General features: G+C 46.6%; 1 protein-coding gene across 2 annotated transcripts; it reads right to left on the bottom strand.

Moving 5' to 3' along the window:
* Positions 1-803: 803 nt before the first annotated feature.
* frmpd1b (FERM and PDZ domain containing 1b) lies at positions 804-25,769 on the bottom strand. 2 transcript variants are annotated; one of them, XM_076033015.1, is made up of 17 exons: positions 25,461-25,769; positions 19,415-19,565; positions 16,925-17,035; positions 14,634-14,806; positions 12,747-12,849; positions 11,906-11,951; positions 11,545-11,649; positions 11,285-11,380; positions 9,640-9,765; positions 9,379-9,498; positions 8,965-9,098; positions 8,591-8,717; positions 7,733-7,825; positions 7,431-7,613; positions 6,824-7,025; positions 5,646-6,611; positions 804-5,520 (listed from the first exon to the last, which is right to left on the bottom strand). In XM_076033015.1, the coding sequence occupies exons 3-17, from the start codon at positions 17,029-17,031 to the stop codon at positions 2,951-2,953; spliced, it is 5,151 nt and encodes a 1,716-aa protein (XP_075889130.1). In that variant the 5' UTR covers positions 17,032-17,035; positions 19,415-19,565; positions 25,461-25,769; the 3' UTR covers positions 804-2,950. The 2 variants fall into 2 exon arrangements, with proteins under 2 accessions (XP_075889130.1, XP_075889131.1); XM_076033016.1 differs by having other exon boundaries at positions 6,878-7,025; positions 25,461-25,765.
* Between the last annotated feature and the right edge of the window lie 478 nt (positions 25,770-26,247).

Below are 26,247 nucleotides of genomic sequence, written 5' to 3'. Positions count from 1 at the left end.
GATCAACTCATGCTGTCAATTATGAAACTGAACAGCGTCTGTGTATTTTCAGATGGTAGAGTAGAAGCGATGGGAAGCATAATCCCTTCTTTGCAATCAATCACACAATCTTGCATCATTTGCACAATGGTGTATTTACAAATGGTTCTCCGAGACTTGCTAGATCACAAGAGGTCAGACTGCAGATATCAGATTAAGGACAATCTGTCAAGGGGACTCAGATTCTCAGACTCAGACCAGGCAGAATTGAGTTGCAGTCATCACAAAGCATCTCATCTCTCTTTGTTGAGATGCTGGGAATCCTCACAAACAAACTTAACTCATTTTTATGGTGAAAAATTCTGGTTTTAAGTTCAATTTTAATAATTTACAAGTGTATTTTAAAAATAGGAGTGGATACGTTGCCTTTTTATTGCCCTTTGTATATTAATAATTTAGAGACATTCCAAGTGCTGAATGAAAAAAAGTGGGAGTATTCCTCAGTGCTGCATAAATAGATAACCACTTCCTTTCGTGGAAGTAGAGCAAATTAACAACTAGAAAGAAATACAACTTGAATATTCCTTGTTAACAAATTGAGTGGTGCGTCAAGCCTACGTAGCCTTGGCTCATTATTTTAGGTTGTGAATCCAGACAACCTAGAATGTGATGAAAGTAATAAAAGATAGTGAACTGACTTCTGAATGTTTTTTGACCAAATTTGTACACTTTCTGTCGTTTCGTTATGATGCGTCCGACTGGAAAGCTAAAACGTGATTTAGTCACCAAATTTCCTGCTGATAGAACCTGACACCAAGACAATGTAAGGTCAATGTGTCCTTTATTCCAAAACAAAACATTTCTTGTTACACAGAGCTCATTATATGTGGGTTTGGAAAAGTGACTTCTTGTGTAGGTAGACACACGACGTCCTTTTTGAAAATGAAATGCTGTTGGTTGAATCTTTCCCACACAGACGTGAAACAAATATAAAAGTAGCACAGACACTGTTCCCTGTATGGGCCTGCTTGAATGAACAACTAGAGATGCGATATTCACGCACAATGCATCTGATTTCAGTGCTGCAACGGACTCTGCAATGAAAATGTCCCTCTATGGCCTTTGGAAGAACTGATAATCCGACATGAGAGACACTCTTTTTTTTTGAAGCCTGGCCATGTTGACAAAATTTCCCTGCTCATCTATTTAAAATATTAAGTACTCAGCCTGTCTTACCACCAGCGTTCTAAAAGCCCTTGTATAAGGGCAGTTCATCCAAAAGGAAAAATCAGTCTTTCTCTGTTAGATATAAAAACAAGTCTGTGCACCATTTGGGAAAACTAACTGAACTACTCCTTCAAGGTCTCATAACTTCCACCTCTTATTTGTGTTGGCAAATGCTTACTGATTTGGCGAATTCATTACACTTCAGTTGTCATTTGGCCGCAAGCAAGTTCTCCACACTCAGTGGCTCATAAGATGAAGTTGCCTCAGGTGATACTGAAAAGCTTGATCATTAACACTGTACAACAGCACGCTGAAAACTGACAGGCATCAATACAGACAAAAAGTCTCAATATTGACAAGGATGCTAATACCATGCAACTTTCCAGAATGTTGCACGCTTAATGTCATAAGTTGCCACAAAAAGGGGCAAAAAAGAAGCAACCATTATATTAAGATGCACATAATGTTGCTACTGCTTTTCATGTGAACAAAAAAAATATAACGTGTGGCAGGGTTGGGAGTTTATGCTTGCATAGCCGATAACTAAGGTAAAAATGGAAAAGCATACAATAATATAATATCTACACTTCGAAGCCCATCGTATAGCACTCAGTCCGTTTTGTAAGTCAGTATGTTATCAAAAAGGTTGTGTGTTCAAAGAGGAAACTAGTGGGAACAGTTGTTGCTCAGTGTCTTAAGACTTTGGGATCTTTGCTACATCTGGACATAATTTAACAGTCACCCTTGTGCCGAGTCAAAACTTCTTTTTGACAACATAAATAAGGTCCCCCTGTTTTGTTTTGCTAGGCCCCGTCCACACATTCCAGGAAAATATAAATGTAATGTCCTTTGGATGAAAACTAGGTTAGTGTTTTTAATACTGCATACATTTGGGTAATGGGAGTTATTTCCATGTCATCCACTCTCACAGTCAGGACCAGGGTGGGATAGAGAGAAGAAAAAAAACACTGTACATAAAGGTATGTGTTTCAAAAAAAAAAGGTGCAATCTGTAACAGTCAAAAGTGCTCTCCCTGCTTTTTAATGGTGTTTTGTAACCCATTTATATGTGATGATTAAAAACCAAACCACTCAAAACGATGTGATCCCTGCACATATAAAAACAAATTATGTTTACCTGTATTTTGTAAGTATGGAAAGAGTACGTTTCTTTTTTGCGTTTTCTTGTCAGTAATATGTACTGCAATTATAAACTGGAAAAACTGACATTTTACAGATTACACCTCGTTAAGTGGAGAAATCTTCAGAGCAGCAAAATATAACATAATACTGTGTCAAAGAGAAAAAAATAAAAAATTCCAGTGACATCGATAGTTTTTTTTTTTCCACCAGAGACCTGCACTTAAACCATGGTGCAAATATTGGAAAAATAAATACATAAATACATACGTGGGTAATTCATCCTTACATACATATATTGTATCTTAAAATAAGAGAATTATAAGACAATTACAAAATTCATATGTACAAATGCATAGTCCACATGCGTCCGAGAAGAGGCCAACCGCTGATGTGTTTTGTGTCTCTGGTTTTGTTAGGTGAACAGGTTTTTCACGTGAGTAAAGTGGGTTGATGTCTGTGTGCACTGGCGTGCATGGCACTTACAGTACATTAACACACGTTACACACCAGACTGTTTTGTGTTGTACCATTTGTTTTTGTTTTTTGTTTGTTTTTTTTTTTTGTCTGGACCCAGTGGATTATTAGTGGTAAAGATTCACATGTCAAAAGTTAAGAGGTACGTGTCCAGGCGTGTCAGAGTTGCCTATTGTGTGTGTCCGGAAGAGCTGTGTGAGAGCAAATACAGAAGAGATGAGGACAGTGCAGCGCTTGGCTAGTAGCCGAACTCCATCAGTCTCTTCTTGACCCTGTCCAGACCCAGCGAAGCCCACACTTTTGCCTGCAAGCCGTGTACCAGTCCCAGCCGTCTCAACAGCCCCGACAAACTCTCGATACAACCCAACTATTTCCTTGAGCTTGTCCATGGGCTCCTGGCTGTCATCATCATCGTCCCCATTGACCATACTTGTGTTATTGTAGGTTTCGCAGCCGGGGCAGGGATTTGTTCGCAGGCAAGCTGCTGACAGCTGAACCAGGGCACTGAAGCTGTTTGATAAAGAACGTAGGGCTTCATCAGGAGCCCAGCCTACACGTGTGGCTCGCTGACACCCAGATGCCAATCGTCTAGCCTCTGCCTGGAGGAGAGTCCTTTCAGTCTCTGTCATAGCGGCCGTGCTTGTTCCAGTACAATTTGGACTGTGTCCTGGTGTAGTTCTGTCTTCGCTTCCATTATGATTTAGATCAGGTCCTAGTTTTACGGCTGTTATATCCTCCTTTGATTCATTACACGGGTGTGGCTGGTCTTCAAACGCTCCCCTCTCTAGGACCAGCAAAAGTTGGTCAATGTCCTGACGGAGTGAGGTAAAACCTCCCTTCAGTCCTCCATAGTTCTTGTTGGTCAACGAGCGCAGAGGACAACCGAGTGAAGTTGTCGGGGACACAGGGCATGACACTAAGGGACTGAGTTCGGCGGAGGAAGTGGATAAAGTGGACAGAGGTCGGGGATTGTCCCTCAAGAGTGACAGAATATTGGGATTTGGAGGCGGTGTGGTGGGAGAAGATGCAGGTGCCGGTCGAGGAGGTTTGGGGCGTGTCCGACGAGAAAATTCGTAAACGGTAAGCTCCTCATCGAAGCTTACACCATCCTCTGTGTCTCCACTGAAGCAGTTAGCATAGACGGTGCGACAGCCGCAGGCCTCCTTGTGCTGTTGCGGCGGCGTGCTGTCTGCAAGTGAGGACGTTGGCGAGTCTCCTCCAATTTGCATGTTGGTCACACCTCCAAGCCCGACAGCAGAATGGGACCGTGATTGTGGCTGCTCTGATGAAACATTCCCGCACAGACCATTAACTTCCTTGAAACTCAGGTTAGAATGGGAGCCATTTATACCCCTGGCCTTGTTCATTAGTGAGGTAACTTCCTCAGCCTCTTTGATGGTGGCTATGACAACCTCAGCTCCATCCTCTAACATGTCCTCTTTACTTTCAAGTTTGGGGTTTGCCATCTCCTTCTCCTTCACTGGTGTCTTGTTTAAGTCTGATAAGCCACTAGCTACAGATAAACCAGAGCCAAATCCAGATGTGTCGCCATTAATGGAGCTTGTCGAAGGATAATCCAGAGTTCCCAGAATTTCCTGAGAACGGGTCATGTACCAAGGCAGAGCCTGAATCTTTCCTCTAAGGAAAGAAGCGGGTACCCTACCTCCGAGGCTAGAGGAGCTTGTCCGTAAGTCAGACCCTGATCCAGACCTTCCAGCTTCTCTGCTCTCGAGGCACCCTACACCTTTGGTGTTGGAAGTAAGGGAAGTGGTAAGAGAGAGTGGGGCGTCTGTATTTTTGGGTGACAGGCTTTCATGACTCAGAGACACCCTCCTGGACCCAGACTGGACATTGCCGTTACGGCTGCTCCAAGGGTGGATGCCATTTTGTGGACTGACTGCATCATTAAATATCCCTTTGCTAGGATCAGTTGGGGAAACTGGGGAGCTGGCAGGTAGTGACAAATTATGGAAATTGATGGGAGAAGTGGGTTTCGGGGGCACTGGTGGAGGAACTGCTAGCTTTGTACCAGAATTGGAACGGGCCACAGTGGGCAGATTTGGAGGAACTTTTGTGGGTACACTTCCATTGCTTTTCCCATCAATGTTTTGAGATTCCTTATCATTGACTGTGTGCACCTTTTCATTAGAAGCAGTTTGCACTACTTTCACATCTTTTTTTAGTTTTGGGCTATTTTCACCTTTCTTTGTTTTCTCCTCCTTTTGCTGCGTTTGATTGGGTAACTGTGGCTTGTTGCAACGGACTGCTGTGATCAGGGGGGATGAGAGCGGGAGTCCGCCAGCCCCAGATGTGACAGACTTGAACTCCATGGTATCTGGCTCCATTTCCACAAGTTCAGATGTCAGGCGGCCAGATGCATCACCATTGCAATGTGCATAAGACCTGCCATGCTGTGGGGATTTAGGTGGAATGTTCTGAGGTTTAGGAGGCAGTTGCGGCTTTGGTGCCAAGGCTGGTTTGACTTTAACTTCAGGTTTGGAAGATAGTTTTGCTGGGCTGGGTTGTTGGTGGGTATGTTGATTTGCATGGCCTTTAGGTTTCTCATCATTTTTCTTGGCATTTGAGATCTGATCTTTATTGGCAAGTGGGGTGGATGGCTCTTTTCCCGGATGACCCGGAAGACGATTCCAGGTCCCACTTAATCGATTTGCATTTCGCCGGTCAGCAAGTTCAGCATCTGTAGGGAAAGAAGAAAATCGTGAGCGGATTTCCACAAAATAGTCCTTTCCCCAAATGCTACAGAGATGGCACAAGATACTACCACATTAACACAGTTTTCTGAAGAAACATAAATAGACAAACCTGTCAAATCAGGAACTGGCGGAGTAAATCTTTCCTTTGCATCAAAAAATTCATCATCTGATTCTGAGGCAGTCTCTTTTGCAAACAGAGTTGATTTGGGATTGGGTGACGGTGTCAGAAATAAACCTTCCTCATCCTTCGATAGACGCTGTTCAGGCTGGCAAGCCTTGCTCCCAGGGATTGAACTCGTCCGCACTGGAACTTGAGGAGGGATTTTTTTCTTCCTCTTAATTGGTAAGGTATCAAAGGGTGTGCTGTCAATCATCCTCAAATCTCTTGAGCTCGGGATCTTAGAGATGCGTCTGAGTTTCCCCACTTGAAGCTCTTCTTCCTCGTCGTCGTCGTTGTCATCGTCGCTCGTGGCCTCAGATGGGCTGGCAAGAAAGTCTGCCTTGGAAAGATCGGCGAAGCAAATGCAATTGTCGTTTCCCCGGTAATTGAGGTTGGTTGGTCGCGTGGGACCTTGTTGATGCTTGGGCTCCGGGAGGTAGGATTGGTGAACATCCACAGAAGGTAGATCTTCACTTGTGCGGCGTCCACGTTTTGCATCCAGGCGCGACGGGGCTTTGGCAGCTGCCACATTGTCTTCCAGGGCAGTGCTCAGTGAGCTGCTGGACAAGCTGGAGAAGCTGCTAGTGACTCGCAGGTCAGAGTGGTGCCCAGTGAGCGCCAGGTTTATTTCGTCATCCATATTGCCATACTTATGCAGGCCAATTCCTGTCGCCCCATTGTCCTCTTCACCCTCAAATTCCGCACCTTCTTTTGTCACTATTATTTTCACTTCCTGTTTGCCTTTGTGTTCTTCTCTTTCTCTTCTGTCCTCCTCCCTCCTCTTTTCTTGCTCCTCTCTCCTCCTTTCCTCCCAGTCCTGACTAGCAGGGTCTGGGCTTCTGTAATTCTGAGAATCCATTGGGTCGTCCTCGTCTGTTGAGTCATCCGAATCACTGCAGCATCGCGACACGTAACCTAATAAAACAGAAGAGGAAATATGCATGCATGAGAAGATTTGTGAGCAAAGTATCTGGGAGGGGAATGAAAATTATATTTTGATGGTGAACAGTGACTGCTTTCTCTATCCTTACAGAATGATGGCATTGACAAGTGAGGTGGAAAATATCTATATCTCCAAAGCCAAAGATGAAAAGGTGATCATTTTAAGTGAAACAATTTTTGCTCACTTGATAGGGATTCATAGCACACGCCCTCTACTACGGCGAACTTCCCACACACACCTTCTTCAGCAGGAATTCGGTGCACCCGCACTTTTGGGCGCCCAAGACGGAAGACACTGACACTGGGGTCCACCAGGAGTTTGTAGTAGCCTCCCAGCAAACACCCTAAGTCTTTGGCTGCCAGAGAGTCCATCAGTAAGGCAAATGGCTGAATGGGGCGGAGGGGCACCGCAAAAAGGGACAAGGGAAAGTGGTGGTGATTGAAGCCAAAGGGTAAGGAATAAAAGGTATTGGAGTGGAGGGAAAGAGGAAGAAAGAGAGTTACATTTGAGACCAATGAATTAGCTTTATATAGCTGCCACACAACATACACACACACGCACCCTTGGGCTGCATACTGTTTGAGTATTGGAGTAGAAATGCTTGACCTACATTTACTCAAGCATGAGCTTTGGTTCAAACATGGTCTGGCGAGTGCAAATTCATTTTTCCAATCTGTGTCAGTGAATGTGTGTGTGTGTGCGTGTGCGTGTGTGTGTGTGCCCACATGTTTATGAATAATAGAGCCCCAGTACCTTGAGGACTGGGTACATAAATGGCACGCCTGCTATACCTTCATGTCATGCAGTGAGATTCGCAGCAGGCTGACTTTGTCCGACTCTGAAAGCAGCTCCACGCGGCTGATGCTGCTGAACTCCACCAGAGTAGAGATCACGTTGATCTTGTGGTTGATGACTTGACTCATGCCGTACTTGGCGCCCACCAGCAGGCTGACTAACACCTCCCTGTCCTGGAGCTGGATGTCGGTGAGAGTGAGAGAACATTCATCAGATAACAAAAGAACTAAACAACCAACAAAAGTGATGTGGAAGATCTGCTGATGGACATATTGGAACCGTCTCGGTTCTCCATTACCATCATTGTAGCTGTGTATGATCTTCCCCCGTATGAAATGAGCTCTCCCAACTGAGTGAGGTAGGCCAACCGAGCCTGATTGGCAGATATTACCTAAAGCAGTGGACGAGGGGCGGAGGGAGATAAAAATGGAAGCGGGCAAACAGGAACAGAATTAAAAACAGCGAGAACATTATGGGTGAGTCATCAAATTACTCTTTACACCACAAATACGCCTTACTCGTTGTGCCAGACACATTAATAAGCCTGAGACCTACTTTTTGTTTTAATTAGCTTCCTACCCATCATCTTCCCAAACAAGCCTCTCCACATCCTATCGCATCACTTCACACCTCTCTGTGTGTAAAAAAGGAAATTACCCACAGGCCACCACAAAACGGCTAATGTCTCTTTAGTTGCAACCCTTGTAAGGCTTTTAGACAGACACGGTTTTGGTTCTGCCTCTGGTTTTGGTCGGCCCTCTTTAGAAACCTTGGTGATTGCTAATGAAAAGGTCCCCTGTTTATGCCTATGTAAGTGGAACCAAGTGCCACCAAGGGAGGGCAGTGTGCATCGCTTAACGTTCTGCAGTACTTATCAACATTTCTCCATTTGCATTACTTACACAAGTTGAACTGGTGAACACATTATTTGAATCAGGAAATATGTGAGTGCTTTATCATATGAAGTTAAAAACAAGCTAAAGTTAATATTGGAGTTTATGGAAACTACCGTCTTTCAGTTGACGCACACTGAAACGTCTTGGTTCCTAAAACAAAACAACTAAAACAACAAACTTTTTCTGCTAGTCTTCAGAAACTCTTGCTCATCTTGCGAGAAAGATACAACCATTTCAGTGATTCGTCATTGGGTGCCTACCTTCTGACGTGGCTCTAGCAGGGACTGAATCTTTTTGAGGTGGTAGCTAACAGCTTTCCTCAGGTCCTTCTCCCTCATGTTGCCCAATAAGGTGGGAGAGATGAAACTCTCAAGGCCAAACTCCTTCCTGTCGCCGCACAGATGGAAGACACACTTTTATCTCTTGTGCTTTAAGAAGCTGTAATTTGACATTTTACAATTGCAATATCATCAGTGCATTTGAAAATATTTGAAAAACAACAATAAGCAGAGCAGTCCAAATCCAAAGCTCAAAAGGACTAAAATTCAATGGGAAACAACCATCTCGGGCGAGTGCTATGGTAAGAAGCGCAGCGTCCCACGGGCAAAATCTCACAAGTGCACATATGACTCACGTAATACTCTTCACAGAGGTCCTGGTTTGTCCACAAGTATCTAGTCTCTCGTGCATGTGCAGGGCAGCCAGGCGGAGCGCAGTGTTACACTTCATCTCAACTGCAAATCGCTCCTGCAGCACATCGCCAACACTCTGGAAACACACGCATTCATCATCGTACAGGAAAAAAATTGCCTTGACAGCTTTGCAAAATGAATGCAGTATTTTCAACAAACAGATATGCAGGTTTTATACTCGTGCAACACGCCAGCCTCAGCGGACTAAATGTTGAGCTGGAATCATTTGGATTAGAAAACACTGGGGCATCTATGCTGTTATTTCTTTAGCAAAATCAAACGCACACACATACTCAAAAAAATCAGTCGTGTAGTCTGGCTGATAGAAGATTTTTTGTTTTGTTTTGATCTTATACCTGCAGAAACAGATACTCAAAGGCAGAAGGATCATCTTGCAGCAGGTCTGCAGGGTCTCTGGGGATGAAACACACCCTGAACAGACATCTGTAGTCATGAGAGTCTTTTTTCTGGACCACCTGATGAAGACAAAAATAGCCATGTGAGGAAGGGAAGTTTTTCTGAAGGAAAGTTGCACTTTTAGTCAAGCATTAAGAGTCAGTCTTTTTGCTGCAGCAAATGGGGAAGGTTTGCGTTTGTGCACCCCCTGTTTTCTTTACCTTTTGTATGAACTCGTCGTCGTGCAGCAGCAGTAGTTTAGTAATGCTGTACTGTTGCTCTAGCACCAGCGCAAAGGACTCGATGGCCCGGATGGACAGTTTATCCTTCAGAGTCAGAACAATGTCCTGGAATGGAGAAAGACCAACAGATCAGACCCTCCTAGAAAAACATGTTCACCCCTGTCTGCTCGTGGCACATTGTCAAAATGGGATTCACTTCCCAGTTTCCTACAGGCTGGGAAGTACAAACTGAAACGAAAAACCGCACACAAGCCAGCTCCGACCAACTGTGAGCAGGGGTAGACAAGAGAAGACGTGCATGTTGGCGGTTTAACGATCTTCTCTCACACAGCACGTATCACAGTCTGCACTTACAAAACAACCAATCACTCAAACGCTTCCCATTTTTTAAAAAATGCTCTTGGCATCACTTCCTCTGAATGCAATTGCTTAATAACAAATTTTCCTGTATTATTTCAACATGAGGGGCAGCTCTACCCACGGCATAACATTTCTCAGGCAGCTAAGGCGTGACTTGCCATGATGTGCCTGATAGCAAAATACACCCACACGCTTTGGAAAGTGTCTGATTCACTGGAAAGTGAGAAAAAGGGATAATCTGACAAATCCTTCAAGGACAATGATGGAGAGAACACAATGATGCAGTTAAATTTAGCATTACTGCATAAAATAGGAGCAAAGTAACTGTTTATTTTGATTTTTTTTTCTGCTTGTTGTAGGTTGTAGGTTGTATCAGACTACATTAATCACAATAACACATTAGTATGTTCTTATTGGAGCAAACTTGTAGGGACAAACACAACAATTTCCTCAGAATCATGCTGCCATCTCTTGGATGAAAGACCAACGTGACTTCTCAGCAGTAAAATTCTTCTTGAAAACAAGCCAGCAGCAGGTGAAGTTCAAAACGCTGTGAATTCTGATCCTCGTTTCCAGAAAACTTTAGCAAATAAGTGGTGACTGACAAGACAAAATTGACATTGATATTTTAAAATCACTAAAGTGGCACTGTGCATTTTTTTTTTCACCACTAGAGTGCACAGCTGAGCGCAGCATGTAAACCACAACAAGCAGGTTTTGCTGCAGGGGCGCCTTCTGTTACAGTTTCCTAGGGGACCACGATCAGTGACGGACCTGCCTCCGCGCTTGACTACTTTTTGTTTCATTTCATTAGTTCGAACCCTGTTTAAAATAAAACTAAACCACTTTGGAATGTAGCAGAGCTCTGTGTTGGATGCAGGTCCGTCACCCAAAGTTGTCTCGTTGGAAACACAACACTGTAACAGTTCTCATAACAAAAGGCGACTCTCTGGTTTTGGGGTTACATCAACATAATTATAGCGTTTGCATTCATTTTGAGCATGTTTCATGCTATTTGTATGTTTTTTTTCCTAAATTGATAATGGTGGCTGGGCAGCTGTTCTGATGGTCGAGGGAGGTGATAGAGATTCACATGCACAACACGTGCACTGATCGAGAGGGGCCAATATCAAAAGGGTGGGGGGCGTGATGTTATGCTCTAATCAATTCAATAATTCATTTTAATGCTGAATAAAGCACACTGCCCCTTTAAAAAAAAATGGCATCACCTATTATAATGACAACGCAGTGATTGAAAACATACCTTGACAGTGGTGGTGTTGTCAAACTTGAAAGCCTTGGTCTGCCCGTTCTCTAAATAAACTTTCAAGACGTTCGGCAGGAAGAGAAGAGAGTTTCCCTGGTGGACAGACAAGACAGACGGCGCAGTGATTGGACAAGGAGTGATCATGAAGCATGTAGAAAATAGAGAAAGGAGAAGGTTTATCAAGATAGAGCAAATAAAAGTCAGATCGTCAAATGCAGAGACGCCATCAGAGCATCCCAGCAGCAACAGGAACCAACCTGAGTGTGCCCGTTGACCACCACCTCCTCTGCAAAGCGCACTTTAACTGGATTACTCCTCAGACGAGCTCTCTTCTCCGCCGACATGATGGATGACTTGGGGTTCTGCGAGACGGACAGAGACACTCGATCAACCGGCGAGTCCAGACTCGAGGGGCAAAATTAACTCGGCTGACCATAGCAGTCCAGAAAGCAAGTGTGAGGGAAGTTACTGTAAGATGAAAGACCAAACTTACAGTTGCATGCTCGTGGGAGAAAAAACAAGGAGAGTGCATGCGGTATGCAAACGGAGAACGGCTCTTTGACAGGCGTGTGTTTGAGTTGCTGGGGAGGGGCATCATCAATGCCTCATTGTACTCACCGTCATGTGTCGCAGGATGGTCACATTGATACAGTCCTCCAGGTCCCTGAGTGGAAACACAGGCACACAAGAGGCATCATTATCTTCCTGCACCCACCGTCAACCAAACACCCTCTCTCTCTCTCTCTCTCTCTCCCTCTCTCTCTCTCTCTCTCACTCTCTTTCTCTCTCTCTTTCTCTCTCTGTCTCTCTCTCTCTCCCCTGACCTTTGCTCTGACACTCGCTAAGCCCTCCTCACACGCTCTCGCACATCAATCAGCCACACGCACACTCTCGGCTAACAGCTGTGACTCTGCGTTTAGTCACCGGGTGGACTGGACGCACTGGTCGAGCCGACGTCTGATGGGTGACTAAAGGCAGCGCTGATGATGTTGTTGTGTGTGTGTGTTTAAAAAGGTAGATCAGCGTGGTTTCTCTTTCAATCATAATGTTCAAAAATATTGTCACATCAAATATATATATATACATAATATGGATAGATAGATAGATAGATAGATAGATAGATAGATAGATAGATAGATAGATAGATAGACTTATTGATAGATTGATGGATGGACAGATGGACAGATGGATGGATGGATGGATGGACAGACAGACAGACAGACAGACAGACAGACAGACAGACAGATAGATAGATAGATAGATAGATAGATAGATAGATAGATAGATAGATAGACTTATTGATAGATTGATGGATGGACAGATGGATGGATGGATGGATGGACGGACAGACAGACAGACAGATAGACGGACAGACAGACAGACAGACAGACAGATAGATAGATAGATAGATAGATAGATAGATAGATAGATAGATAGATAGATAGATAGATATTCTCACCTTAAGACGTTCTTTATCTGCTCTTCACTTAGGTCCTCCAGCACTGCATCATTGATTTGCAGCACCTGGTCGCCTGGAAACAGAATCCCATCGGCCGGACTCCCTGCATGCGGCCACGCACAAACACAAACACACAAGCGCGCACAGATGAACAATGACGAGCGGGAGCGCTTTGCATCAAACAAAACCTGCGCACGTGGGCACCGATTCAGATAAAAGGAGGCACGCACGTGCTCGCACGCACGCGCACACACACAAACAGTCGCAAACGCACTCCCACAAAATAACACATTGGACACATGGCTGACTCATCACTGTTCAGCTGAGCTCTCTCTCTCTCTCTCTCTCTCTCTCTCTCTCTCTCTCTCTCTCTCGCTCTCTCTCTCTCTCTCTGTCTCACTCTCTCCAGGGCGTGAGGGGGTTACAGTTATTTTGGGGCCGCCGCTTTTTTTCTTTTTTTTCTTTTTTATTTATACCCGTCCGTCTTGAAGCGAGGGAGCTCGACCGAGGCGCTGTGCTCACTTTTCACTCTCTCTCTCACACACACACAAACACCACTAACATACTGACCGTTTTGGTTTGTAAACACACACACACGCACACACACACACACACCCCTGCACATGTATTTTCCCCAACATGTCTGCCTGGCAAAGCCCCATCTGTCTGTGTTTTTGAATCACTGGCTGAACCCGAACTGCTGTCTGCGAGCTTTGCACGCAGAGGCCACATATGCACGCATTCATCTCTCTCTCTCTCTCTCTCTCTCTCTCTCTCTCTCTCTCTCTCTCGCTCTCTTTCTCCCTGCCATTCATGCCATCATCCTGGTCTTTGCAGGATTTCAACTTCCCTTCCTACCTCCTTCTCTCCTCTAACCTCCTTCCTCTCCGTCTCTCACACCCGCTCCCCCACTCCGCCTCCTCCTCCTCCCATCACCACTGCGCTCCACATCTTTTAGCGCTGCCGACCCGTATTCTCGCTCAAGTTGTCGTCTGCTCCCTGTAAGGTCTTCCTGCCGGCTTCCTGCTCTGTCATTACCTCTTCCCCGCCTCACCGCTCGCTCCGTCTCTGGCTCTCGCTCTTGGCAGCTGACAGCACCGACGGCGCTGGCGACAGGGTGGGACTCTCTTCGGGGCACTTATCAGCTTATTCTTACGGGGTGGGGGGGGAGATAAAAATGCAGCACGTCGACACCTCGCTCCCCCGCTTCGGCCTCACTTCCCCCTCCCCTCCCTATCAAAGTTGGCTAAATGAAAAGTGATTGAATTTAGAGAGGATGAGCAGGTGGCTCTGTTGTTTCCGTGGCTTCTCTGGCGCTGTGCCTCGCAGCTCTCATGCCAGGACAGATAGAGGCAGCATGTGTGTGTGTGTGTGTGTGTGGGTGCGTGTGCGCGTGTGTGTGTGTTTATTTGTGTGACAGGGAACGAGAGAGAGAATGTATCTGTCTCACTGCAGGCAAGAACTGTTGTTGGCGCAGGTGGTCATTTTGTTTTAAAAGTGCATTGTCTGTACATTTGTGTTTTTATGTTTTTATGTGTTTTATGTCAATGAAATAGCAACCTATTTGCACCTGTAACCTTTCAAATTGCCTCTTGACGGACAAGGAAAGTGTTTTTGAATTTCTTTGAATTGAGTCACCCAGAAAAGAAGCTGGAACAAAAACGCATGCACACTTCTTGTTGACATCCATTCATCTTACATTCTTTTGTCCAGCCGAACCCAAACCCTAACCTCAACCTAATCTCAGCTCCGACCTCGCCTCCAAAATTTGACCCTTCGCCGTAAAAACTTCCTCACAATGCTCCTTCACAACACAACACAACACGACACAAACAACGATCCTCACATTGCCACGTTTAACAAGAAGTCACCGAGCGCTACACGTACCTGGAGCGACATCCCTGACCAGCAGGGGCGCGTTTGTGGTGAGTGTGAATCCATGTCCGGTGCTGCGGTCCAGGACGGGGTCCCTGGTGATCTGCAGCGTCAGCTTGGCTTGGAAGTTCTGATTGGACAGACTGTTGGAGCGCTGCGACCTCCCATCGCCGAGCAGCCGCTCTCTGAGGGGGTCAGACAGTGACGGGTGGGTTTACTTAACACTGTGGGCATCGAGAGTGTTGTATCAGTGAAAAGAGGAAGAAATCCTGAATTGTATTTTTTCCATCACAGAACGCTGGCTGATGTATAAGGCGGTGGTGCTGTTTTCCCCCTCAGGAGATCTTTTGAAATTCATTAAACGAAAAAAAAAAAAAAAAAAAAAAAGAAAGAAAAAAGAAACTAGGAATGACTAATGTTTTATTCAACATGGTTTTGACAAAATTAAAAAACTTCTGAATCCCTAAAAAGTGGCTGGAAGCGCTGATTCACACATTTCGAAAGTATGAATCAGCAATAGAAAAGAATAGAAAAGAAATGATCACATAAGAAGGTGTATAATAGTTATATTTAAATGTAAAGATGTGTAGGTTTGCAAAAGCCCCATAAGTCACTTATATAAGACTATACTACACATCTGCAACAATCATTATAGATGATTGTTGGTAACGCAGATTATCATTGTCAACATTACTTCAACAGCCATTTCTAATATTAACTATATTTTATACAAAACTGGTCATTTGCACTCCTTCACAATTTTCCTCTCAGCACAAAGTGGAATCACCATCAAACAGAATGTTTCACTTTGGTTGCCTGGCCAGCACCAGTTTCGCTCATTTGCGCTCTTCCCTTTCTTAAGTCCTGACAATGTTTCCTTCAGTTCCCCTGGCACCTCCGTCATTACGTAAGGTGACAAGTGAGCAAACAAGCTAGCTTCTTATATCCAGTAACAGCGAGGCGTGTTCTTGAGAGATGGTGCCAGGCAGGCAAACCAAAGTCCAAACCTAGGTCAGCCAGCAGTTTGTCCTGTGTCAAACGCAGGGCAGTCAGTCTCCTGGCAACAAGTCAATCACTCAGGAAATGATTGTGAAACTGTTATTTTGAGGTTGCAAAAAACATTACGGTCCATTAAATATTGCTATACTGGGGCTCAGCGCGCTAGCATGATCACCATAATCAATAGCAAGTCTAATGTGGAATTCTCTCCGTTTTACTGTTAAAAAAAAAAATTAAAAAAAATCCAGGAATCTTGAGCGATACTTCATGAAGCTGCGTGTCACCCAACAAACAACAATGTCCTTTGGCCTGAAGCAGATGTATGCGAACTCTGACAGCCCATTCATGAAAACAAATGCCACGCGTCCGCAGTCCCAGCAGATGTGTATGATGACGATGATGATGTATGATTATGTGTTTTCCCCTCCAACAATGCCCTCCTCTCACCGAGGTCAGCTGCTCGCCACATTATGCAACTTAGCAAGCTCACAATGAATAACAGACAGTTTGCTGGGCCCCCTCAGTGCACCGCCCACACCAACAGGACTCTCAAAAAAGACCCAAGGACTCTTAAAAGGAATATTTGTGGTTCCCTGTGTGTGCGTGTGTATGTGTGTGTGTGTGTGTGTGTGTGTGTGTATGAGATTCTGAATACACGCTAAACTATGTGTAATTCTATCTGAACGTGTGGGTGTTGGGAGGAGACGTGGCGTGTGTGTGCGTGTGTATGCGTGTGTATGCGTGTGTGTGTGTGTGTGTGTGTGCGTGCTCGCATACCAGGTTAAGGAATATAATTCTCCCCTCTTTTAGGACTTTTCTTTCTGCTTGCAGATGAAAAAAGCTGCATTTTTTTTGCCCCGACATTGTTATTAAAAGTAATACGCCGCGCACGCAACAAATCCTTGTTTTATTTCCCACTACAGCAACTGGCGACCAGCCCAGAAGTTGGATAATGCTGTTCTTCTCCAGCCTTTGTCCAAAACCCGATTCCTCAGTGTTTTTTTTTCTTAAGCCCTTTTTTTGTCACTGAAGCCATTTTTGGTGAGCAGTTACGGTGCCAGAAACAACCAAACAAATCAAATACATATATATATATATATTTTTTTTTTTTTAATCTTTTTCAGTCCACACTTGAGTCTAAATTTATCTGCTGATCAAACCGACTTTCTAACTGATGTGTGAGCATAGAATTACAATTCATTGTCTCTAAATAAATAACAGGGAATGCAAAGTACAACCTTTTGACTTCCATGTACATTTCCTGATGTGGATCAGAATCTTTTCCCAGACCTCCAGTTCCGTACCTGCTTAGTGACTCCCGGGTGCGTCGTATTATTGTTCCCACCACCTGCTGCACCCGACTGGCCCCCCGGGCTGGAGACCTGCTCCTACATCGCTCCTTCTCCTCCATTTATCTGCACGGAGACAAGAAGATCAGTAAGAGACATTCCCCTTCAGGACAAACACAGAGTGGAGAGGAGACAAATGAGGAGCAGATGAAAAGATCTGGAGGGAGAAAACACAATAAAAAGCCGTTTCGCTCTCTTGTCAGACAGAATATTCGGTGGCAGCATTGCGCTTTGGTTAAATTAGCATCTTGTCTGCTCCGCTTCTATATTCAGAGCGTGTAGTCTGCTTTGAATGCGATGAATAATCAGATATGTGAGAAGAGAGCGAGAAGGCGGAGGGGAACGGAGGGAAAAAGGGAGAGTGTTGTCCGTCTGGATGACAACAACACACAATGCTCGGCGTTTGCCTTAAAGAGCCGTTTCTCAGCCCTGTGGCGTCACCTCATGACTGGGTGTTACTGAGAAATCTCATACTAAAAATTTGCTGCAATGTGCACATTTGCTGCAAGTCCTCAGCTGCAGCCTCTCTGCTTCGCCTGGCCTTTGGGCAGCAAAAGCGCTCTGTGCAAAATGAAAAATGCAGTCGGCCCCGGAGGAGCGCCAAATCTGGACCGAATCTCACAGCTTCCTCACAACTGTTTTCTCTTTCTGTCAGCTAATCGATACGCTGGCACTGAGCTGGCGGAGCCTCTGATAATTCCATGACTCTGCGTGTCACCTCTCGCTGAGCGTGCACTCCGCGCAAGGCCGCCGCATTAATCAGATTCACGTTTTCTGCAAGAGAGAGAGATATCAAAGGAGGACAGTCATGGAGCCCAGATTTTAATCATTTGGAATAGAGCTCTCATTATGTTACTATTACACTTCCTCAAAGTATCCTTTATGTTTCTTACAGGACTTCACTGTTGGTTGGACTCTGTGACCCCCTGAGGCGGAAAACAAGGGCGGCAACTTCTGCAGCAATGCAACGACTGGCAACTCAGGCCTGATCAATATGGTTAACGATGATGAATGTGTCCACTGAAGCCCAGTGATCCAAACTTTGGCCTCAGCGGCCGACTGTGGAGAGCTCAGCTGCACCCGTTCCCGAAATACACGTGTTTGGCAAGATTTATAAAGGCCCTGCATCGTGTAAAGAATCCCTCTACCAATGTGTTATAGCAATAAGTGGCCAGAAATGAGCTCGCTTGACTGCTTCACTTTCGAGAAATTATAGTAAAACTCGCAGCTCTGGTAATAAGCCCCTTTGTGATGTCACAAGGGGCAGCGCCATGCCGCACCTCCGGCCAGCTGTTCGCTCCGTCCTCAGTGACAGCCTGACATCCGCCTAGTTTCTGCCCACGTGGAAAGTCTATTCAAAGCATCAGTTCTAGCAGGAAGCTGAAACAGACGACTGTAAACAGAGTGCTAAATATGATGCTTCTCTAGAGGCCGAGAGAGTGTTTCGGTCTGTTTGAAGCTGGTCAGCTGGAGTCTGGGCTTGAAAATGAAAGAACTGAAAATGGGTAATTTGGGGTCTTTAGAGGCAGGAGACTTTTGAACTGGAACACACACACACACACACACACACACACACACACACACACACACTTTGTCCAAGTGGCCACGTTAAACACATCGCCTGCCGCAGCGGCAGTAGGAGTGCAGCATGCAAGTGTAGGTCTGTCCCATAAGAGGATTAGAGGCCCTCGTTCTACACGAGCCCTCACTGGTCAGGGTGTCATTTTAGCACCTCCCGTTGATCCGGATTGAGGCAGATTGTTGAGGATGAGGAGGGATGATTGAGGCAGATGATAGCGGCACACGAAGAAGCCTTCCACGGCCCGAGAGAGAAACAGATTCTGACACGTCAGTCGGACCCAAACGCGGACACGTGCCTCCGCCGCGTCGCGTGTGCTTTCAGGTGTCGCAGGTGTCGATCAATCAATGCTCGGTCGGGTGGGGGTTTTTTTTGTCATCGTTCTCCGTCTTTTTCCCCATCTCTTCTGGTTTTTTTTTACTGCCCCGGTCACCCTCAGCGTCCTTGCCGAGTCATGTGATGCTCTCAGGTGACAGTCTCTCAGGGCTGCTGCCCCTCACAAACAAGCACATCCTCAGCACTTGATGGAAAGGTTTTCTATTCAATAATATAGCAGCAGTAGTACAGTAATATAGACGTATTGCTATATCCTCTCTCATGCCACTTTGTGTCCTCGCCAAAGCAGATACATCCTTTTAAATAATACATTCCCTCACACCTCACTGGTATTTCCCTCACGCTTTTGTGTCTTTGCTCCAAATAGTGACTGACAAGTACACTAGCAAGAATTGGCAGGGACGATTAATAAAACATTGCGTGCGCTGTGTTCCGCGGCTTCCCTTGCATATCTAAGGATAGAGACAAAATGTCCCAAATTTCGAGGAAAGGGAGACAAAAAAAAAAAGAGACACGCGAGCCTGACTCACCGTGATGTGGCGTGCCTCTTCAGAACTCCGGAACACAAGTACCCTCTTGCCCTCTGAGACATCAGCTCCGCAGCCCCTCCAGGATTGGCTGAGAAGAGCTGGAGGGGGGTCCTAGCGATCATCGGGGCCAATCCCGGTCCTGTGCGGCCACCTGTGCGGAGCAGAGCAGCGTCATCAGGGAGACCTGTCAAATCTCATGAACAAGACATGCGACCACACACACACACGCGGGCAGTTTATAATTAGAGCCGGGTGTGAAGCGACCACTTATCGAGGCCGATAGAAATTGCGTCGGCTGCATAATCTGCGCTGGAAGCTCAGACGCACTGAAGCTCACAGAGCTTCATCCCAGTTCGCAGATGATTCCAGACCAGGACACGCAACTGCGCCAGATGAGAGTGAAAAGCAGCTGTGCGGCTGCGTTTTTTTTTTTTCTCTCTCTCTCTCTCTCTCTTCTGGTCCCCCAGGATGTCTTTCCCAATCCCTCCGTCTCTCCCACTTCCTCCCTCGCACCCTAAAAAGCACGCGGCGGCGCGGAGACGAGGCACTCCATCTCCATCTGGTTGTCTAAATTAAAATTTCATACCCAACCCAGTTGAGTTAACAGTTCTTACTGGGCGCACTCTAAAAGCGGAGAGGGCAGCCTTTGAATCCTGAAGTGATAAAAAACGGCCAGAGACAGAGAGAGAGAGACAGAGAGACAGAGCGAGAGATAGAGAGAGAGAGGGAGAGGGAGAGAGGAGAGAGAGATGCTAGCCAGTATTAAATGAGGAGGAGAAGTCGGTCAGATCATCATCGGGGGGGCAGATCTGACTGAAATTCTAGCCAGCGGAGCAACAAACTTGGGGGAAACTCTTTATTGTGAACGGCCTCCCGGCTGAATTAGCCGAGACACTGAGTAAACATTCCTGGACTTGGACTAGGGAGACCGTTTCATTTCGTACTCCGCTGCCGGCCGGCCTGCGCAGCAAACTCGGACCTCCCCGAGCAGAAATCAAGAAATAATCGCCTCCCGTGTGCGCAGTTCCTTCCGTTGGGGCCTCAGCGTCCCGCACACAGAGGCGCGATGGCCGTGCGTCCCGGTGAGAAGCCAGCAGAATGCCGAGACCCACACACAGACTGCAGGGCACATGAATAATGCATGCAGCTAAAGCAGCTAGCTCTGCCCCCCCAGCCGAGTGCCTCCTTCTGCCACTTTGCCAGTGCAGGCAACATGAAGAGGAGAGAGGGAAGAAGTAAGAGGCGGGTGCAGGGTTGACGAAGGGTGGGAAAGAGGAGGGGGCTCTGAGAAAGAAAATAAAAAAGGGGGGCTGAGAAAAGGGGAAGGGATGCAGAGAGGAGAATTGGTCAGGGGGAAAAGAAAAGGGAGAAAAGACAGGATATTGCATGGAGGGAGGGAAGGAGGGGGGAGAATTTTAAAAAGGGTGAAAAGGGCAGCGGCGAAGCAGAGAGGGAGCTGAGCGGCGGCAGAAGAAAGGAGGAGGACAAAAAGTGTCTACAGTGAGACGCAAAGGGCCCCGAGAGCAGGGGGGAGAAAATAAAATCTCATCAGTTCTCATTGGTCGATTGTCCATCAGCCGACCAGAAGCAAACAGGGCCCAAGTGAGGTCCGAGCGAAGCAGGCATTTCTTACCATTTGTCACGCCCTTTTTTTTTTTTTTTTGGCCTGGCCGCCGTCGCACTCAGACGAGGCCGCTCCCTCCGTCCGACCACGGGGCGGCGTTTTTCATCTGACCCGTCACAGCAGAGCAGTGCGTGTGTGTGTGTGTGTATGTGTGTGTGTGTGTGTGTGTGTGTGTGTGTGTGTGTGTGTGCGGCCCCGACCCAACGATGAGTCGGCACCCGATCCTGCTTCTCAATCGATAGCTGCCGTCTCACACACACACTCACGCATGCACACACACGCCTCATCAGCAGGCAGCGCAGCCCGTCTGACCTTTCGCTCATTCCCCCCTCCGCTCCGCCGGTTCCTTTCTCGGCCCTCCATCACATATCTGTGAACACAGCCTGCCTCAGTCCTCCGTCTTCCACCTCGTTCCTTCTGACACCTCCGCTCTCCTCTCCTCTCCTCACCTCCCCTCCCCCCAGCAGTTGCTGTCGGTCCCCGGCCGATAAAAAAAAACGTCAGCTATTCAACCCTTCCGTGCATGCGCTGCACGGAGGTGTCTCCTTCCTTCTTCCTCCTTCCTCCTCCTCCTCAGCGGTTGAAAAAAAAAAAAGCACACAGTGCAGCTGTTTTTGCACCGCGGGGCCGCCGGGGGTCACATCAACCTGGACGGAGACTGTGAATCTGTGAGGACGAAGGGTGGGGTAAAAAAGAAAAAAAATCGCTCAAATCTCCCCGCAAGCACGGCTAAACAACATAATCCAAACTAATGGCTCGCCGACAAGGACAAATTCATCTGTGCTTAAATTCAGCACAATCTGCTGTTCGCACTATTAAAATTAAAACTGGACTCAGTGGACAAAGCGTTTGATAAATAACAGTGCCCAGATAAAAACTGAACCCTTTCGCCACTAACAGAGAAATATATTTGATTTTCGCTCCAAATCAGATCCCCTCAGGCCGAGCAAGGCACCGGACACAGCTGCATCACATGAGGCTCGGGTCAGCTGCCGCTGCAGCAGAAGCAGCAGCAACAGGGTCTGATTTTTAGAAAACTCCACATTTCACTTTGTCTTCAAGTCACGGCCCAAAAGATTGTGAACACTGAGGACAACGGCAGAGAGTTTGAGCCGTTCTATTGTCAACGAACAGCAGGAACATCTCGGATGAGCGTTTTTGATGCAACACAGATGGTTCGGGTCGAGTTTCAATAATAAAAACTCAGCGACTGAAAACTGAGGTACAAAAAGCTGAGTCAAAGCTGATTATTCCCAAGGTTTGTCGTGATGATTAAGTGATATGTGGGATCTTATGTAAGGTGTTGGCCATGACTGGAGATTGCTTGGAGTAAAAGCATGGAAGAGGTCTGTCTTGGCTCCCTATCTGTAGTTTCTGGGTGGAAAAAGTGAAGAGAGACAGTGGATTCAACCGAACATGTATTAACTCCTTACTTGTTCTAGTACGAAAATACTTATTGAACTTAATGCAGGTTTAGAATTAATGAGCAAATCCATTGCTAGAAGCCTTTTTTTATATTGATGGCTAAATAAAGTGTGTGTGTGTGTGTGTGTGTGTGCGCACGCGCGCACACACACACACACACACACAAAGAAATCTTTCAGATGTCTTAAGAAGGAAACGTCAACATGTTCACGGGTGAAGTTATTAAGTTATGTTAAAGGTCATGTGTTTTTCATGCTTTTTTTTTTCCTCCACAAAATTCCCTCATAAAGCCAGATAAAGAATTAAGCAAGCAAACAACTTGACTTCAGCAATGTACAGAAAAACACCTGAGCTGTGACTTTTTCCTGTGGTTTTATTTATCCCACCTGTCTTCCGCACAAAATCGCAGCTCCTGTTCATCACTCAAACCTGCTGGCTCATTCCATTAGCTTTATGAAGACCGGGTTTGCCCTGTGCCACTCATTTCATTTCCCCGCTTGATCGGCGACCTGGCAAAGGCTTCAGATCCCCTAGCAAGCTGTTAAATAACAGCTCTTCTGAAGATTAATAGCGTATTGCATTTTGTAACGAATCTCAATCGATGGTCCCGATGACTTCAGACAGCCAGACCGAAGCAGATCTCGATGTCTGGAGACGGCTTTTTGATGTCAGCTGTCCGATGTTTTTACAAGTCTAGAAAACTGTCTGCCTCACTCACTCCGCTGCCGTGTCTGTGCCAATTTCCTCCAGCTACGAAATCCTCCAATATCTGCACAATAGAGGGCTTATCTTTAAGAAATGTAATATAAGTGGAAACAAGCCAGCAGCAACTAAGGGCTTTGCCGTAATACCTAATAATAATACAGTATGTCTCTAATATTTAATATTACAGAGGGCAATTGAGGCGTATAAATGTGCCTATACATGACTGGGGATGTACTTATGGTTCGCCACATCTTGATTTTTCTTATTTTTGCTGGATGTTCATAAATAGCGTTGGCCTACATTATGGCTTCACGGCGAGTCAATTGTGCCATCACCATGGAGCTGTCACATCAATGAGGTCATGTCTCCTTTTCCGCCGCTTACAGGAAAGATAGACAACATCCCCCCTTTTCCCCCGAATATCAATCCAGCCCCTCGAAAATACCACCCAGATGTTGATCCTGAATCATGGACTATTTTGGTTCCTTCACTGAGAAAGATAAAAATTAATTGTTCGTTGGCACCGAGTCGCTGCAAAAAAAGGGGCAACCGCACTCCTGAACAGCTCTGATTATCGATTTATCCGAGAGCGGGCTGGTCAGGGCGTCAGGGGAGCAGGAAGCAGCTCAACACCAGCCCTGGAGATATGAGGCTATAAGGTCGAAGGATGTGGAGAGAAGCGGGGGGTAGGAAGAGGAGGAGGGACGGGGCTGTGTGGCCGTCTACAGTAAGTAGGCCAGAGGAGCAGTCGGCACGGCAGATCGCATCAAACCAGCCAGTCACCAAGAGCTTCCTGATGCTCGAGTTCTGCCCCCGTCGTCTTCGTCCTCAGGCAGGCTGACCTCGAAGCAGAAACCACCATCACATCGTGTTGCAGAGAACATCCCTGAGTCATAGCACAGGAGGCTGCCGAGGCTCCAACTGCACACTGGAAGCAAAACACTGGGCTGCTTCAAACAGGGTTTGCGTCAAAAAAAAAAAAAAAGGCATTCATTCATTCATTCGTTTGGTGTGTGTATGTGTTGGTATCTGTATCTTTCTGAGGACTTCAAAATGGCTTTCATTCGTGGTCCCTTCTTTTGTACATCTCAGCCCGAACCTTAACCCGACATCATCCATCTCACAACTCCGTCACAATGTAGGCGGTAGTCCATCCAGTATGTCCACACAATAATGGGAAGCCTGCGTTTGCGAATGGGAGGGGGTTCGAGAAACAGCTGTGGAGCTACAAGCGGCACAATAACGACACGCTGCTAAACAAAAACAATCCCAGTGATGAGCGGGCGACGTCTCTATATAACGCACCACGTGTCCAAAAATGAAACGGACGGCGATCGACGCTCATACTGAATCATGTCATGCATTAAATTAGAGCCCCCCCCCCCCGGAACAGCAAAACGCATTGTTCCGGTCTAGTTGTGTCGCGCTTGTCATGCTTGGCACGGCACGGCACGCCACGGCAGAGAGCGCAGACTTAAAAGGCTGCCGCTGGCCGAAGGATACGAGCAGAGAGGAGGAGGAAGAGGAGGAGGAGGAGGAGGAGGAGGAAGAAGAAGAAAAGAGGAGAGGCGACTGTCCCGTCGCCTACGCCCCATTCACAATGTGCGTCTCTCGCGCGGAGCCTTACTGCTGGCCCCGATCCGTCAGGATTTAGTCTTGTTCTATTCCGATCCGACGCCATCCAGTGACGGTGATTTCACCACCGCGCATATGGCAGCGTGGGTTTTCCACTACCCCCCTCGCACGAGACATGTGTTCGCGAGGACGTGCTTTTAAAATCGCCATCCATTCATTCACTCACGACCGGCTGTGGGCCGTGGACGTAGACCAGTATTGCCCCCCCCCCCCCGTAAGGTTAACCGTGAGATTAAAACGGAAGAAATTAAACGTTACCGTACTACGTAATCCCCGCCCCCCGCCACCCCCCCCAACCCATCTTTTAAAACGATATTTTGGTCCCAGCCACAGCGTTGATTAGATTCTAACTTTGATTGGTGCTCGCAGCCATGTCCTGTCAAAGCAGGAGGCTTAACAAAGAAAAAAAAAAAGGTCAGTCTTTTGTTGCGTCCATAATTTTAATCGGATTTAAATCTCCACGACGCGACTCTCAAACGGGGACACGCGGGGTTAAAAGAGCCCACGGACGCGAGGAGAGCCATCGTTCGATCAACGATTCGATTCGATTGTGGCATTAATATTAGTCGGAACGGCACGGGAGGATGTAAGGTGCAGACAGCCGGAGCGCCCCTTCGTCCAGACAACAACACCGGGGAAATACCGAGCAGCACTCACCTCGGGATGTGAGGAGACAGTCTGATCGGGTTCTCCCCGTACGGCTCGGCTGACGCGGAGGAAACGACAGAGACGATATTTGGTTCCCGGATAAATCCGCTTCCTTCCCGAGCCGGCGGTGATGGTGATGTGGTGTGGTGTGGCGTGTCCGTGTGTGTGTGTGTGTGTGTGTGTGTGTGTGGTGGGGGGAGTTGGCTAAACGCTGGATGCTGTCATCGTGCTGAGACTGCTCTCTAATCCTCGGCCCTGAGCTCAGGAAAGCCACCCCCTCCTCCCTGCCTCCCTCTGCTCGAGCCTCCCTTTCACTCCTCCTCCTGTCTGCCCGCAGGACCGCTACCCCCGTCTGCAAGGTCACAATTACCACTGGCTCACCGGCACAACATAATAATAATAACAATAACAATAACAACAACAATAATAACAATAATAATAATAATAATAATAATAATAATAATAACGTTTCAACGGTGATAATGACTCTATCATAAATTCACGTGGCAGCAAATGCTTCCATTAACAGTGTCCCCGCACGTTGAACTTAATTCATCTTTTTTTTATTCGACGTCATGTGATATGGCCGCGTTTTGAAGCCGGTGTTGCGACGAAAAGCCCACCACCTCGCAGAGTCTCGCTCGCCCTACGTGTGAACGCGCACTCGCGCGTCTTTCCGCTTGTCCTCAGTGCAAAGTGACGACAAAACCAGTGTTTTCTACACGTCAGCTAAGAGCAGAAGAGACAAACACAAGACCCCTTTGTTTGTACAGGAAGTCAGTTTGGCAAGTGCAAT

This window comes from Nelusetta ayraudi, unplaced genomic scaffold, assembly GCF_046127955.1.
Source record: "Nelusetta ayraudi isolate G7.1 ecotype Tasmania unplaced genomic scaffold, CSIRO-AGI_Nayr_v1 ptg000039l, whole genome shotgun sequence".
In the NCBI taxonomy this organism is placed as follows: domain Eukaryota; kingdom Metazoa; phylum Chordata; class Actinopteri; order Tetraodontiformes; family Monacanthidae; genus Nelusetta; species Nelusetta ayraudi.
The sequence above is the reverse complement of the archived record's forward strand: the minus strand, read 5'-3'. Positions and strand labels throughout refer to the sequence as shown.